The sequence below is a fragment of the Calonectris borealis genome, chromosome 15 (genome assembly GCF_964195595.1).
Source record: "Calonectris borealis chromosome 15, bCalBor7.hap1.2, whole genome shotgun sequence".
Lineage (NCBI taxonomy): Eukaryota > Metazoa > Chordata > Aves > Procellariiformes > Procellariidae > Calonectris > Calonectris borealis.
Window position 1 is genome coordinate 16,164,051 of NC_134326.1, and position 15,498 is coordinate 16,179,548.

General features: G+C 53.2%; 1 protein-coding gene across 1 annotated transcript in view; it reads left to right on the top strand.

Annotated features, from left to right (window-relative positions):
* The window catches only part of NEURL1B (neuralized E3 ubiquitin protein ligase 1B), a 34,315-nt gene extending 23,007 nt beyond the window's left edge, over nucleotides 1-11,308 (top strand). The window contains exons 2-5 of the mRNA XM_075164400.1: nucleotides 3,355-3,915; nucleotides 6,719-7,426; nucleotides 8,386-8,511; nucleotides 9,329-11,308. Coding sequence (XP_075020501.1) covers nucleotides 3,355-3,915; nucleotides 6,719-7,426; nucleotides 8,386-8,511; nucleotides 9,329-9,573 — 1,640 coding nt within the window. The 3' untranslated portion in view covers nucleotides 9,574-11,308. The remainder of the gene's footprint in view (nucleotides 1-3,354; nucleotides 3,916-6,718; nucleotides 7,427-8,385; nucleotides 8,512-9,328) is intronic.
* Nucleotides 11,309-15,498: the final 4,190 nt, after the last annotated feature.

The window sequence follows — 15,498 nt, forward strand, 5'->3', positions numbered from 1 at the left end:
CCATCGCTCTTCCGTCCGTCGCGCTGCTGTCACTGTCACTCCCGCCTCGGTCCTCCGCGCGTTCCGAACGCGGCGTGAGAAGTACCTGCCCGGGAGCCGTGCGGGAGGGCATCGCCTCCTGCCGCGCTCGGGCTTTACGCGTGTCTTTTCTCTGGCAGGTCGATGTGGGAGGAAGGCTGGTGCTGCGCAGGGGGTGGGAAGCAGGGGATTCTCGTGATAGCGCAGAGGACGGGGGAACAAAAGCTGGCTTCCCTCCTTCCTCCTCCTGGCTGACGCAGGGACATTCAGGCCAGGGCACTTGCTTTCACAGGGGAATTATTTTTAACTGTTTTAGAAAAAAATGCAGCTCAGTGGGTTATAAAACGAGGATTTCTCTACAAGGGGAGGCTGTTGCCCAGCAAGGTGGGGTGAGATGTGAGAGAGCAGCACTGAGCCCACCGGGTCCCGCAGGAGCCCCTCGGAGTCTGTCCCGGCAGCACCCGCCGGTGGCTTGGCTTAACGGCGCAAAGGCTCTGTGAATCCAGATGAAAAACGCGGAGCCGGTGTGGGAGAGCGTGGCCAGGAGAGGATTCACCCCTCGTTGCTCGGGGCCGCTTGCCCAGCGTTACGTGCTGGCTGGGTTCGTGCCACCATGCTAAGGAAACCCCAAACCGTATTTCCTCTGCGGCAGCATCATTTGTCGGGAACATTTGCAGGCGGACACATGGAGCAGCACCCACATGAGCAGCGGGTGGGTCTGTGCTGAGAGCAGCCATCTTCTGCATTTTAGCTCTTCGGCAGGCAAGAAATGAGATTTCTCCTGGGAATACCCAAGAGAAATACCTATACATCTTGCGAGCATGGCCAGGGCTGACCCCGCAGACCCAGGGAACCCCCTCCTGCACTGGGAGAGCCCGGGGGCAAGCCTGGCCCGCGGCACTGCTGCGAGGAGAGATGCTGTGCCAGGCGGTGGGACTCCCCCAGGAGGATTTAACACCCGGGGGGGCTTTTCTCCTCCCTGTCTCCCCCAGGACTCTGCCTTCGTGGCCCTGGCACGAAATGGCAAACCCCCCACTGGTGTAAGGGCAAGGATGTATTTATTTACATTAGTGCACGACAGGATTAACCATTACCTTGTGCTACGCGGCGATTGTCACATGCAGTACGAACGAAGAGATACAAAAGACCTTTTATTTAGCCACTGCGTTTGCCTGTCATAATGTAGGACTGACCTTTTTTCTTGATGTGAACAGGAGCTTTTTGCCTTTGCAGCTCTTTGACTCCTGTTGCAGATGCCTGATTCTAATCCTGTGTTCAGGTCTTGCCTGCGACCCCCTTTCTCTTGCGTTTGCAAAGGCAGCGGTTGCTTAGAGCCTCTCTTAGTTCAGACATGAATGCAAGTCCCAGGGTTTTGCTTGCAAAAAAGGTGTCACAACTGCAGCTCTCCTGCCAGCTTTCCCAGCTGAGCTCCCGGCGTCTTCTGAGGAAAGCGTCAGAAAATCCTTCCCTTGTCATGAAGCAAAGCCAGGGGTTACACACAGGGAGGAAGCAGCTTGAAGGAAGGGCCAGGCAGGCGGCTTCTAAAGCTTCAAACGTGGCAAAATACTTCAAAATAAATGCGTGCATGTGATGCAGTTTTATATTTAACAGGATGACTTTGAGCACCCGGGACGCCTTCTTTCTTTGCTTTAAAAATCTACAAAGCCAGGTGCAAAGAGGGGGAGAGTGGGATGGGTGGGAAATGGGGAGATCAAAGTGCCTGTAACTCTGCGGTGGTGGTGGTGGTCCTGGGACCCCTGATCCCGGAGCAGGACCCCATGTATTCAGGGATATGCAAAAGAGATTGTCCCCGCCTCAGGGAACCTATAGCTAAGGCTTAAGATTAAAAGTTGGGCTTTTTTCATTTCTGCTTCACGCTTGTGTGAACTTCACTTTAGGCCTCAAATCTGCTTTTCTTGAAATTGGTCTCGAAATTGCTATTGACTTTAAATGCTGCAAGATCTCACCCATAAATTCTCCTTCTCCCATCTGTAAAATGAGGATGGCAGGATTTCTGTGCCATCTGTGGTGCTGTGAAGCTGAAAACAATCATCATTTATAAAGTGCTTTGAGCTCAAATGGGAGGTTCTGTGTAAAGGCGAGGCTTTGCGGGATGAAATGTTCCTTAATGTGCCAGTTGCATCTGATATCTGAACCAGGGGCTGGGTTGAAAGTTTTGGAAGAACATTCTGGTGATGCAGAGGTAGTGCTCCAGCTGCTAAATGTCTTGGTTTAGTTGTGTTGTTCAAAAGCTCCTGTTCATCGTTATAAAATTAAGGGACAGAGAAACCAATGGCTGCAGGTCCCCAAAAAATCAGTAGCCTACATCCGCGTTCACCTTGAGCACCTCTGATCTTAACAGCCACGATTCTCAGAGGTGGTGTGACTCTGGCCACCGGCGGGTGATTTAGAATCATAGAATCATAGAATCATAGAATCATACAGGTTGGAAAAGACCTCTAAGATCATCGTGTCCAACCGTCAACCCAACACACCATGCCCACTACACCATGTCCCTAAGGGCCTCATCTACACCTCCAGGGATGGTGACTCCACCACTTCCCTGGGCAGCCTGTTCCAAGGCCTGACCACTCTTTCAGTAAAGAAATTTCTCCTAATGTTCAATCTAAACCTCCCCTGGTGCAACTTGAGGCCATTTCCTCTTGTCCTATCGCTAGTTACTTGGTAGAAGAGACCAACACCCACCTCGCTACAACCTCCTTTCAGGTAGTTGTAGAGCGCGATGAGGTCTCCCCTCAGCCTCCTCTTCTCCAGGCTAAACAACCCCAGTTCCCTCAGCCGCTCCCCATCAGACTTGTGCTCCAGGCCCTTCACCAGCTTCGTTGCCCTCCTCTGGACACGCTCCAGCACCTCAACGTCCTTCTTGTAGTGAGGGGCCCAGAACTGAACACAGGATTCGAGGTGCGGCCTCACCAGTGCCATGCTGTTGTAAATAGGAATGCACAGCACATGCGTTGTAAATAGGAAACTGGGAGCCTCAGCCGCAAGCGTTAGGCCTTTCCGAGTGCAATAGGATGCATCTGATGGGAACAAAAGGATGTTCGTTTTCAGCCAGCTTTGCAGGGCGTAGAAGGGAAGCTGCCTAACCTTTGCCCCAAGAGCCACATTTGCCTTATATTTGTATAAAGCTGAGGGCCGAATCGGTGCAACAAAGAGCAGATTGTGGCCAAGCACAGCATTTTAAGATTAAATAGTGTGGTTCCCGGCGAGTAATGCAAAGCACGTGTGGCAAGTCGGTTGCAGTTGCTCGGGCTGAGCTAAGGCATGGCTCAGGTCAAGCACCGCTGACAGAGCCACTGGTTTCTCCTTTTGCAGACACAAGCCACCAGACCCGCTCCGTCTCCAGCCGCCCCTATTACAGTTTGCCCAACAGCAGCCATGAGAGACGCTCGGTCCTCGCTATCACGGAGCCGCCGCGTTTCCACTCCCAAGCCAAAGGCAAGAACGTGCGTCTGGACGCTCACTCCCGCAAGGCCACGCGGAGGAACAGTTTCTGCAACGGGGTCACCTTCACCAACCGGCCCATCCACCTCTACGAGAAAGTCAGGCTGAAGCTGGTGGCTGTGCACCACGGCTGGAGCGGGGCCCTACGCTTCGGCTTCACCGTTCACGACCCATCGCAGATGAGCTCTGACGAGATACCAAAGTACGCCTGCCCGGACCTAGTGACCCGACCCGGATACTGGGCCAAAGCTTTGCCAGAGAGGTTTGCTGTGAGAGACAATATCTTGGCCTTCTGGGTTGACCGTCATGGGAGAGTCTTCTACAGTATTAATGACGAGGAGCCAATATTGTTTCACTGTGGTATTAAAGTTTCCGGTCCTCTCTGGGCACTCATAGACGTCTATGGAATTACCCATGAAGTGCAAATACTAGGTAAGTGTGTATTTTGGCCCATGGTTTGCTCTTCTGGTTGCTCTTTCCCCAAAGGCATGATAATGGAGAAAAGACGCATGATCTATCTGGCTGATTATTTCTATGGGACACTTAAAAAAACTAATTTACTGTTGGTTTTGTACTTCAAATTAACCCTTTTTCTTTTGCCAGCAGTGGGGATCCAGAAAGCAATATATGTCAGAGAAGTCAGCGATGGAAAGTCCTAAGGCTGTGCATTATAGCAGCCATGTGAGGGGCTAGATGGAAATCTTTACGTGTAACTTTACCCAGCTTTTTCTGAGCTAGATGTGCTGCTATGGCATGGAAAAACATGGTGCAAGGTCTCAGGGACTGAGGAGACAAAGGCGACCAGCTCTGGCTTCCCCTTTTCTTTGCCAGCTACCAGTTGCTGCCAGTCCACTGGAAAACTACGACCCATTCCCTAAGAGTTTCCTGGCCAGTTTCCCAGCCCCTCTCTCAACTCTTGGCCGTGGTCCCCACCTAGACAGGCAGTTCAACCGGCTGTGTTTGCAGATGTAACCCCACTTACCCTTCCCTTATACGTGGGCATCACTGTATGTCTGCAAAGCACCGGCTGCCGCACAGGATGCAGCCCGCCAGCTGAAGAGTGATGGGAAAACGTAGCAGGAGCTCCCGTGTGCTTCGGGATCCTCGCCACCGCATGCCTCATCTCCCCTCACCCCTAAGCAGATCGCTGCATTCAGGTGGTGCCTGGCTGATTTACAAGCATCGTCCTTGGGGAGGGCTGCAAGAGGGGAAGAATTGGTTCCCGTTAGCAAACGGAGCCGATTGCCATGGAATGACTTTCCTTTTGTGACTTTTATGGCATTGAAATTTCAAATGAATTCAGTGTTAGATGGAGTGATTTGAACTGGTCTACACCACGGGGAATCCTTTTAAAATAGAAGAGTGTTGCCCTTTCCCGGAGGCTCCTAGGAGCTGATTTAGTTTTAACAGCCAAGCTAAGCTGCACCTGCTCGAGGGGATGGTGCCTCCCTCCTCACACTGAACAGACACCAGCGATAAGCTGGTTAGTCCAGTGGGCAGGCAGCTCCATCACATATTCTTCTGAGTGGTACCAATTATTTTACAGCCGAGAAGGCTACACATAAACAACACTTTGCCCTGCCTGCTCTGCCTCAAATGTGTAATTAAACCTTACCAGTAGCTTATCCTGTAATTGCAATTGCGATGCACTCCAGCCTCTGGTGCTCATCACAGAGGTGAAGGAGCGTTTGCTGTTTTGGACAGTGCAGCTGCTTCACCAGAGCAGTCCTTCTTCCTCATTAGATTATAGTTAGAAAAGTAAAATGCAGCTGATTTCTGCCCCCAGGCCCCAGTCCTGCCCGCGGCATCCAAGTGTGCAGAGTGAAAGTCTCAGCTGAGGCCACCTGTACTCCGATTATTTTTAAATCAAAGTACCAAGCCCCACAAACTGCCCCAGGAATCAGGGCGATGCTCAGCCATCTGGGGCACCGGGGGACCCAGCCTCCTTGCTACAGATGTGGTGGTGTCAAAGCGGACATGTTTGTCTCTCTGTCTCTTCCTCCCAAAATTTTGCAAAGCTGTGAAATATAGCCCAAACACAGATGCACAAAATGCATCTTTCAGCATCATGAAGCTTGGATGTGCCTTACTCTTCTGTGGCAGCATTTCTTGCCAGATACCCTGTGCTTGCTAGAAGCAGCTGCTTCAGCCCTCAGCCTACACCAGTGGCCTCTCCTGCATGGGCTTCTGAGCGAAGGCAGCCTCTGCTTCGCAGCTGCTGGATGGATTTGGGTGTTTTTCCTTCTTTGGTAAAAGCCTGGTGATTTTCTCCTCCAAGGAGCAGGCAGTGTTGGTGCTGGGATGCTTCTCCCCTCTCCATCTTTGGGAAGACCAGGAGTCTGCCTCATTCATGCTCACTTTTAACTTCCATGTGCTTCGACTTTGCTCAGCTGGTTAATGCCTTACCTTTGGAGTAAAGTGTCCAAGCCACCCTGGGCAGTGCTGGAGGTAGAAGGAAGGGCATTCCTGAACCTCCCCACACCTTTAAATCCCTGCCCTGCCATGGACGAGGTGGAAATCTGGGAGATGAATTAAGAATCAGCATCCTGACTTTCCCTTTGCTGTGAAAGGGGAGAACAACTCTCTAACTGTAAAAATTTTCTTTGTAACACCTGCAGCAAGTAGCTGTTGTGACAAGCTCTCAATTCAAAATCTCTGCGGTGGTGTGAACACCCCTGAGATACGAGGCTTGAAATCTTCTTGTAAAATGACCTCTCTTGGACACACCTGTGCTAGAGACCTCACAGCTGTAAGGCAATGACAAGCAGTGTGGAAGGAACATCTATTCGTGCTTGTGCTCCTTTGCCCATCACTGTGTTGCAGATTTGGCTTGCACAAGACCTTTGGACAACAAAATATTGAGATGTCTCCTTCTTTTACGGAGCACCCTCAAAGCTATTAGTCCCCTCTACTGAGAAAGCTGTAGGACCACACTGGTTTATAGCTTTTCCCAGTTCACCAGTGCAAGGAGCTCCCAGATTACATCGGTACTTCATAACACTTGTTTTTCCTCAGCTAGTGCCAAGATACACCCCTTTCTCTGCCTGCTCCACATGAGACTCTCCACTGATAGCTTTTCATTAGTGTTGACCTCTGGCTAATTTTTCCATTGTTTTTCCATTCAGAGGAACAGAATTCAGATAATCTGTAGGCTGAAATAATAACAATTGTAACTGTAAAAGTAGGCAATTGTATCTTGACTCTAATGTCCCTTATCACTGGGTTTATCTCACAGATAGCATGTTTGCAGAGACCATGACCACTGCCCGTCTCAGCACTGCCCGTCTCAGCACCTGCCTTCCGCAGAGCAACCATGATTCAGCCAACTTCAATAACAACGAACTGGAGAATAACCAAGTGGTGGCCAAAATTGCAAACCTAAACCTAAGTCGGGTTCCAGGAATTGCGACAGACAACCACATCATCCCCTGTTGCCCAAACCGACGGCAGCGTGCCCAGGGGGTCCCAGCCTTCCTGGACACAGACCTGCGATTCCACCCCACCCGTGGACCTGACATTACCTTTTCTCAGGACCGGATGGTTGCATGCACCAACTGGCAAGAAAGCAATAGGACTTTAGTGTTTTCTGACCGGCCTTTGCACATCGGTGAAAGCCTCTTTGTGGAAGTAGGACATCTTGGGTTGCCATACTATGGGGCCCTTTCATTTGGCATCACTTCTTGTGATCCGAGTACTTTACGGACAAATGAGCTTCCCGCAGATCCAGACTTTCTCTTGGACCGCAAGGAGTACTGGGTGGTTTACCGAGCGTTCCCGGTCCTCAACAGCGGCGACATTCTCAGTTTCATGGTCTTGCCAAACGGAGAGGTGCACCATGGGGTGAATGGAGCCAGCCGAGGAATGCTAATGTGCGTGGACACCTCGCAGTCTCTCTGGGTGTTTTTTACAATCCACGGTGTAATCAACCAGCTCAAAATACTGGGTGAGTGCAGCCAAAAGAAATGATAATGGGGAGCACCTGGTTGGTGAAGTTTCCTGGGCTGGAACAGGAGCTACAGGTTTGCATTCGCAGTGTTGTGTTGCCTTTAGCAGGCGCTCACCGAAGTGAGGAAGCAGCTCCTGATCTCACCTTGTGGTTGCAAACAAGAGTGAGCGAGACATGGTAGCTATGACATAGATGTATGCAGCCTCTATAAGTCTCCCAGAAAAGGATGAGACTTGAGAGAGAAAATAAGCAGCAGGTAGGGAGGCAGGGATGGCTGTGGGGGGGACGGCTGGTTTTCAGAGGGTTTGTTTGTAAAAGGGATTTTTTATAAACCCACTATTCCAGCCAACAGGTATTAAACTCCTGCCTTGGTAAGGGTGATGATTTTTGTGAGCACAGCTCTGGTTTAAGCACGTGTGTTGCTGATGGACGGTGATCGCTCCCCAGGCACTGCCACAGCTCGGGTATCAGATGTCGCTTTTGATCTATTGCTGGTGACCAGTTACAGGGCTTCTCCTTTCCTCTTCTTACGGATTCTGTCAGAAAAGCAGATGTTGATGACTTTGTAAAGCAGGTTTTTCTCATTTAAAGCAATGCCCTTTCCCAGCTGCCCCTGATCTGGCAGTTAGACAGTGATAGCTTGAGGCCGCTGCTGCTGGAGAGATCGGGACCACAGGGAAGTGACTTTACACCCCAAATGATGGCTGTCAGATAACCGGGTGCTCGCCTCGCTGAAGCACTGAACAGAAATTTAAAATGGCATAGCGAGGTCCAGGCCCTGGAGGTCACATCCAAAATCATGCACCTGTATTGTTATTAAGGGGCAACACTTAACTCAGCAGCTGGACTTTCTCCTAAAGCACCCTGCGCACGTGGGGTGGGGCTGAGGGGCGTTCAGCTGGGGTTTGGGTGTCCGGCGGCCCCGCGGCGGGCTCAGCTCTCTCCTGTGTTTGCAGGCACTGTGCAGTCCAGCCCAGTGACCGTCTCTCCCTCAGGATCCCCCGGCGGCTCGCAGTACGACAGCGACTCGGACATGGCCTTCAGCGTCAACAGGTCGTCGTCTGCTTCAGAGTCATCGCTCGGTAAGGAGAGCCCAGCCCTCGGCACCCGGCTGCGCCGAGACAGGAATCCGGGCTGGTAGACGATGCTGGGGCTACGCAAGACAGCAGGGCAAGGTTTCGGGGGAGGTGTTACATCTCCTGCGAGGCCAACAGAAATAATTGGAAGAAGACACGAAGCGGTGGGAAGATTTTTACAGCCTGAAGGCTGCGTGTTGCTTCCCACTTTGTCAGTCTGTCTAATGACAGTGGTCCCTGCGGGGCTGCCCTGGCTGCAGCAGCAGTGCTGCAGTAGTGGGGGGTGCGGTATCGTGTCTGGGGGTCTTACACCACCCAGACCAGTGCGTTCTGCACTGCCAGGGCTCCACTGCCGGTGGGATGCCCACATAACTGCTCACGTGCTGGTGTTTGGGTCTCAGGCAGACGGTCCTGAGTGCCCTGCCCAGTACTGTCCCCTGCACGTGCTGTTGTGCAGTGCCGCAGCCGCCTGGCACAGCCGGCGAGATGCAGGAGCACCCTGCATGGAGCACGGCTCCTTCGGGGAGAGCAGGGCTCTGCACACCCACACCATGAAATGGGTGTGCAAAATCACAGCCCTGCTTGGGGAAGCCCAGGCGAGCCGTGCTTGCCCCATCTGTAGAAAAGGGATGGCAGGCTCTGCCCGGAGCTGTACCTGGGCTACCAATTAGAATACGCTGGGGCTCGTTTGGCCAAACGAACCAGGCAATGACTAAGGAAGGAAGAGCCTTACAAATTGACTTGAGTGTGTGTGTGTTGTACCGTGTCAGGTTTGCACCATCCTGGTGCCTAAATGATCTCATTCCTTCCTCCTCTTTTGCAGTGACTGCTCCCAGCTCCCCTCTGAGCCCTCCCATCTCTCCCGTCTTCCCCCCTCCGGAGCCATCAAGCAGCAAGAACGGGGAATGCACCGTCTGCTTTGACAGCGAGGTGGACACGGTGATCTACACCTGCGGACACATGTGCCTCTGCAACACCTGCGGTCTTAAGCTGAAGAAGCAGCTCAACGCCTGCTGCCCAATCTGCCGACGGGTCATCAAAGATGTTATTAAAATATACCGCCCTTAGCGCCCGGCTCGGGCTGTAGGAAGGGGGAACGCCGCTAGCAGTAACCATGCCTTTCCGTCCCTGCTTATGGGTTATCGTGCTGGTCAGTTGTTATCAAGTGGCTCGTTATCTGTGTTTCCTTATTTGACTGGTAGGGCACAATTCAGGGATAAAATTGAGCTGAGGATCATGCGGGGCCCAAAGGCACGGCTGCCGTGCCAGCCAGGCTGTGTGCCCACGGGCGAATCCGGGGAATCGCGGTCTGGACACAACCCAGCTGCAAATGAGAAATTTCCCGTGCAAAGGCTCTTTTTTTCCTCTTCCTCCGGAGGAGGAGGCTCGCTGTGGTGCGGATCGGGAAGGGGAGGTTGCCACTTGGTCAGTGCCGGGTGCCACTGGACTTCCCAACCCCGAAACCCCAACAGCTCTGGGCTGCTGCCGGGTGCTTGCGCTTTGGTGGAATAAAATTAGGACGAGGCCCAGTGAGAGGGTTCAAAGTGGACAAAACTGATCTGGAAATGTCATGTTCATCCCTGTAAGGGGGACTAGCTAAGGCCAAACTAGTAGCCCAGCCAGATTCTCACTTGTTTGGGTTTCGCCCCCCTGAACAGGCTCTGGGGCACATGGAGAAGCTGGTCTGGACTTAGATAAAGCAGCTTTTGCTTTCTGTGGCAGAGCAGGGACTTTTGGCCAGGGAGAGACCCGGGGAGCAGCCACGGAGTAGCAGTGCGGAGCACGAGCCCGCTGAGAGCCCCAGCCAACCCCAACTGCTGCAGCAGCAGCGCTGGAGCAGCGGGCAGCAGCGCTGGGCTGGGCAGGCAGTGCCCGTACGTCTGGCTGCTGAAGCCATAAATTGCAGCCTGCGGGCGAGAGGGGCATTTGGATGGGCACACTGCAGTCCTGGCTTAGAAAAAGCGCAGGGCTACGGCCGTCTGCAGTGGAGGCCGTCACCTCCAGGCACACACGCCTGCGTTTTGCTCGGCTCCTCTTCGCAGGCGGCATAGCTGCCGTCTCACGCCGTCCTGCCTGGCTCGCCTCCCCTAGCCCTTCCCCTGCGGCCAGCGCCGCGGCAGGGCTCAGCCTTCCTCCTGCCCCACCACAGGGACTTTTTTGGAGCCTGTGGTGGGAAATTCATTTCTGACGCAGTCCCAGCAGGCTCACCTTTTTTCTGGGGACTGTGTATGTGCTGATTTTACCTGCTCTTTCTCCTGCCTTTTCAGGTTTCCCAGCACAGCTCCCAGCTGCCCAGACACTGGGTCCCTACAGTAGATGAGAACTTGTTGAGATGAACTGGGATCTATCTCACTTGGCTTTACTTGGCAGGAGGAAAGAAAAAGGCTCTGGGGCTACTATTAGATGTTGGGACTTAAAAGGTAAATGGGTTTCAGCTGTGATGTTAGCCAGCTACAAGCAGCAGCAACCTGGATGAGCTGGGCAGCATCTGAGCACGCAGCAATTGGGGCTGGTGCGAGGAGCTCGGTGTCCTCCTCCCTGCTGCTCCCGCAGGAGCTGCCCTCCATTCTCCATCCTCCGCCCTCTGCCCACTTGCACAGCTCCTGTCCAGTCCTTCACCCTGAGCCTGGCTGGTTTCCAGCTGGTCTGGGTTCGTAAGGAGGGGAAGAGAGAGGATGCAAATGGGAGGATGAGAGGGGCTGGTGTCATTCTAGCTCGGTGACCATGTGCCACCAAGTGCATAAGAACGGCTTTCTTCAGAAAGGTGCAATTATCATATTTTAGTCCAAAAAAAAAAAAAGAATAGCAACCCCTGTACATTTCAGGGTTTCTGGGCACAGAGGGGCAGCCTGACGTTGTCGGTGTCTGTCACCTCACCTCGCCGCTCACTCTCTCCTCCGAGGCCCCGGTAGCCGTGGGTGCACTGCCACCTTTCGCGGCACCGCTGCCATGGTGGTGGTTTGGCGGTGCCGCGCTTGGTTACCAACCGGCCCCGTCCCAGCCCCGCTCTGCCATCAGGGAGAGCACACCCCGGGGAGCAGCTCGTCCTCCTCCCGCAGCGGGCTGTGGCTGCCAGCTCACAGGGCATGGAGAAAACCTTTTTTTTTTTTTTCCTTGAAGATCTAATTAACATTTTAATTAAGTGTATAAATGAGAGGCTGCTGTAGAGTGAGATCTCTCACCCATTGCCCTGCTGCATCGGCACGAGAGCCTGCTGGCTTTGCAGAGCCCCTTTTTGGAAACTCAGCTGATGCCACTGGCTGTGCCGCCGCCGAGCGTGCTCAGCCCTCAGCAGAGCCACCGGCACTGCGACTGTGGCACGAGTTCACTTACACCTTTGCAAAAGGAGCAAAGCGAGGGCAGCTTTCCAGCAGCTGGAGCCTTGCCCAGACCTCCGGGCTGCCCTCCGCCCCGGGACCGCAGATGTGGCCTTTGCAGAGACCTCCCCGGTCCCGCGTTTGCAGATCAGGGTCCGGCTGCGGTCAGTGGGCACAGCACGAAGAGCACGATGATGGCAAAGTACGTGAGCATGGGATGAAGGGCCAGGGGGGTTAGTGCCTGCCTGGTAAACGGGCTGCAGTGGGAAGCCTTTGCATGATGAGGAATTCAAGGAAAGTTGTCCGAATCCACAGCAAGCAATGTTAGCTTGGATCAGGTCTGGGCTAGCAAACACCAGCAGCCCTCCCTGGGGCTGCTGCCCTGGTTTCAGGGGTGCCCGGTCCCTTTCGGTGGCTGCACACAGCCACACGCGTGGGCAGAGCGGAGCCTTTGCTTGGCTGACACCTCGGGTCCTCAATGAGCGGGGCTAATTGCGTACCTGGGGTGGGTTTGTTTTTGGTGTAGCTCTTCTTTTTTTTTTTATTTCCAAGCCAGCAAGGAGAAATACCAAATCCACCCCAGGCTGTTTTGAGCTGTTCAGGACACGTTGCACAGGCTGAATTTTTGCTGTAGCAGCCGAGACCGGTTTCCAGAAGCGCAGCACCCAGCAGGGCCAGCAAGGGAGCCAGCTCAGTCAGGGCAGTGACAGGAGTCGTGCAGCGAGCGGGACGTGAGAGCAGTGGCCGTGTCGCCCTGCCTATCCGAGAGCAACAGGAATTTTCCAAAATAGGCCTCTTATAAAAGATTTCCAGGAAAAGGTAGCCTCTTACAGATTTAATTGTTAGTATTCGTATTGCTATTTTTTTTAAACAGTCCGATGATATATGATTTGTACAGAAGATCTGTTTGTGCCTTATAAGGGTGTCTGTGCACTTTTTATCCTTTTTAAAGCAACTTTTAAAAAGAAAAAAAAAACGGGGAGAAAACAACACAGATCAATGGTAGTTTTATAGAATTTTGTGTTCACTGAGAACCCTGCTTTTTTTTATATATATTGGAGTGAAAAAGTTTATTTCCATGGATTTCCCCCCCCTCTCCTCCTAACCTATTTGTTTAAAAATTAAAAAAAGGAAGAAAGAAAGAAAAAGAAGAGATGGGGGAACTCTTTTACCTTCCCCCCGTTCCAAGACAGTTACTCTCTTATCGTTACCTTTATGATTCAGTACTGTGACCTGTACATCATGTTTAAGCTGAATCAGATTTTGGACCTCTGTATTAGGCTTTTCAAGCAAATCATTTGGGGGACGGGGAGGGGGGGAGGGCATCGCACGAGGGAGGGAACTGCACTTCTACATGTCAGTGCTCTATAGCGTTGTGTTCAGTGCTGTGTGTTTTACTTTTGTCCATTTACCTGTTTTACATTAATATAATTTTACTTGTTTATGAAACAAATAAAACTTTGGCTTGTAAAGAGTGCTCCTGGACGTTTAAAAGCGTTTGACCTGGAGGGTGAGCAAATTCTTTATTTCCAAAGCGTGGCAATGCTAATACATAGAGGCAGGGCACCTCTGTTCAGCTCAGGCACCTCTGCTTTAAAAAAAAATGTTCGGTACTTTAAATACCTTGCATGAGCTTTGCTTTGCTCCTGGGAGGTCACTGCACAGTGATGGGCAGGGGAGGGTAGGGGGGATTCCTGGTCCATTTAACCTTGCAAACCCTTGAAAGTTTGGCCGGCCACTGCAGTAAAAGCAGGGTGTATTTTAGGCTACCGAGGTGGGGGGGTCCTGTGGCAGATGCCCTCTCCAAGTGCCCCAAATTCCTCATCCAACCTGCACTGTCTCAAGCAAGGCAGCTGCCAGCCTGGCCCCACTCCTGTGCCCGCGGTGAGGCTGGGGCAGCCTGGGGACCACGCCGGCTGGCCCGGGCAGGGGGGGATGCAGACACAGGCAGGAGGGCTGTCTTGTCTTTTTGTTTTTCTTTTTTTTTTTTTCTTTTTTCCTTTTTTTTGTTTTTTTTTTTGTTTGTTTTTTTTTGTTTGTTTGGGGTTTTTTTGGTTTTTTTTTTGGTTTTGTAGCAATGCCTGGTTCTTTATTTCACAACAGAAGGCTGTTCTGTAAACTGTTTATATCCCGAAATGTGGCCTGCTGAAGCCAAACACCAGTCAAGCAGCCTCAGATGTGGTTTAAAGCGGAGTGGAAGAATTCATTCATAACTCTGCCCTGGCAAGAACACAGCTATAGTTAAGCACTTGCACAAAAACCCTTGCGAACTGCAGGTGGCGAAGGAGCCCGACAATGGCTATTTATGCCAAAATGCCTTTTTATAAACTCTGCTGCCCCACTTTATCCAGAGAGCTGATCCTTGTGAGCTGCCAACAGACTAATGCTGCTGGTCTCAGGCCACGGAGCGACTTTGCACCACACTTGGCATTAGTGTGATGCACCCGCTCCAGCCGCTGCCAGCCCGAGCCCTGGGGAGAGCGTGGAGGACCACTGCCCGCTCCCATCACCTGCGCCCGCAGCCCCCCCGCCGCTCTCCTCCCCGCTGCCAGCCTGGGTGCCGTGACGCACGTACCAGCCCAAACTGAGCCTCCCATGGCTGAAGCCCAACTCTCATTAGCGCTCTGCCAGCTCCGCTCGCAACGCGGCCACGCAAGCGCTGGGGATTTGGGCAGCAGCCGGCATCGCTCAGCGCCAGGAGCAGCGTGCCCACGGGGACGCGGCGTGGCACCGTGCCGGCTGCAAGGGGCTCCCTGAGGTGGGATGGGCCACGCTGGTGCAATACTCCAGGTTATGTCACAGGCCCCGAATTTCTCCCCAGCGCACTCATCTGCTGCTGGGTGGCAAGTGGCAGCCTCAGGGTGGGTGCGGGGTGCTGGGCTGCTGATGTGCAATCCCTGCACCGAGCGCGGGTGGGCAGGCGCTCGCTCCTGGCACGGGGCACGTGCTGCAGGCAGGTGAGCAAACACCGGCTGTCAGGGAGAAGCAAGACGGGCCCCGATGCTACGTGCTGCCACCAGCTTGCTACCTGCTGCCGGCACAGCCCTGCGTACGGTCCTTGCCGCCCTGTGCGGGCTGGATGAGTTATGGCCATCTGAAAGCCGAGGGGTGAGTGGGGACAAGGCTTGCAGGTCCCAGGCTGGCAGGCGGTAAGCCGGGCCAGTGGAAGATGCTCTTGCATGTCTTTTTTTTTCCTCCTTCTCGCCTACCCCTTACCAAGCACTGCATGTATGCAATACCACAGCCCTCTGCCAGAAGGTACTTGGGCTCTGGGGTCCAATCCCTACTTTTGCCTGAGCCTTTTCAATTAATGTGGCTCCATACTCCGGCCAGCCTGAACCCCCCAGGATGGGCAGGCTCGCTTGCTCTCTCTTCACTTCCCCAAAATCACCATGCTCAACCTGCTGGCTTGAGCTCAAAGTAACACGATTGCCACACTTGCGCTGCCCCAAGTGGTGCTTTGCTGGGACAGCCATCTGGGCTTGGGCACAAAGGCGAGACCCGAGGTCGGGGTCCCTGGGACCCTCGCCGCTCCCAGGCACTGCTGTGAGGCAGGGAGCACTGCCAAGGCTGCCCGGACAGACGGATGGATGGTACGTCCCAGCGAGGCAGAGCTGGGAGGGTCAGCTGTGCAACGCTCCTCTGTCTACTGGGTCATAGGGATGGGAAGAAAAAG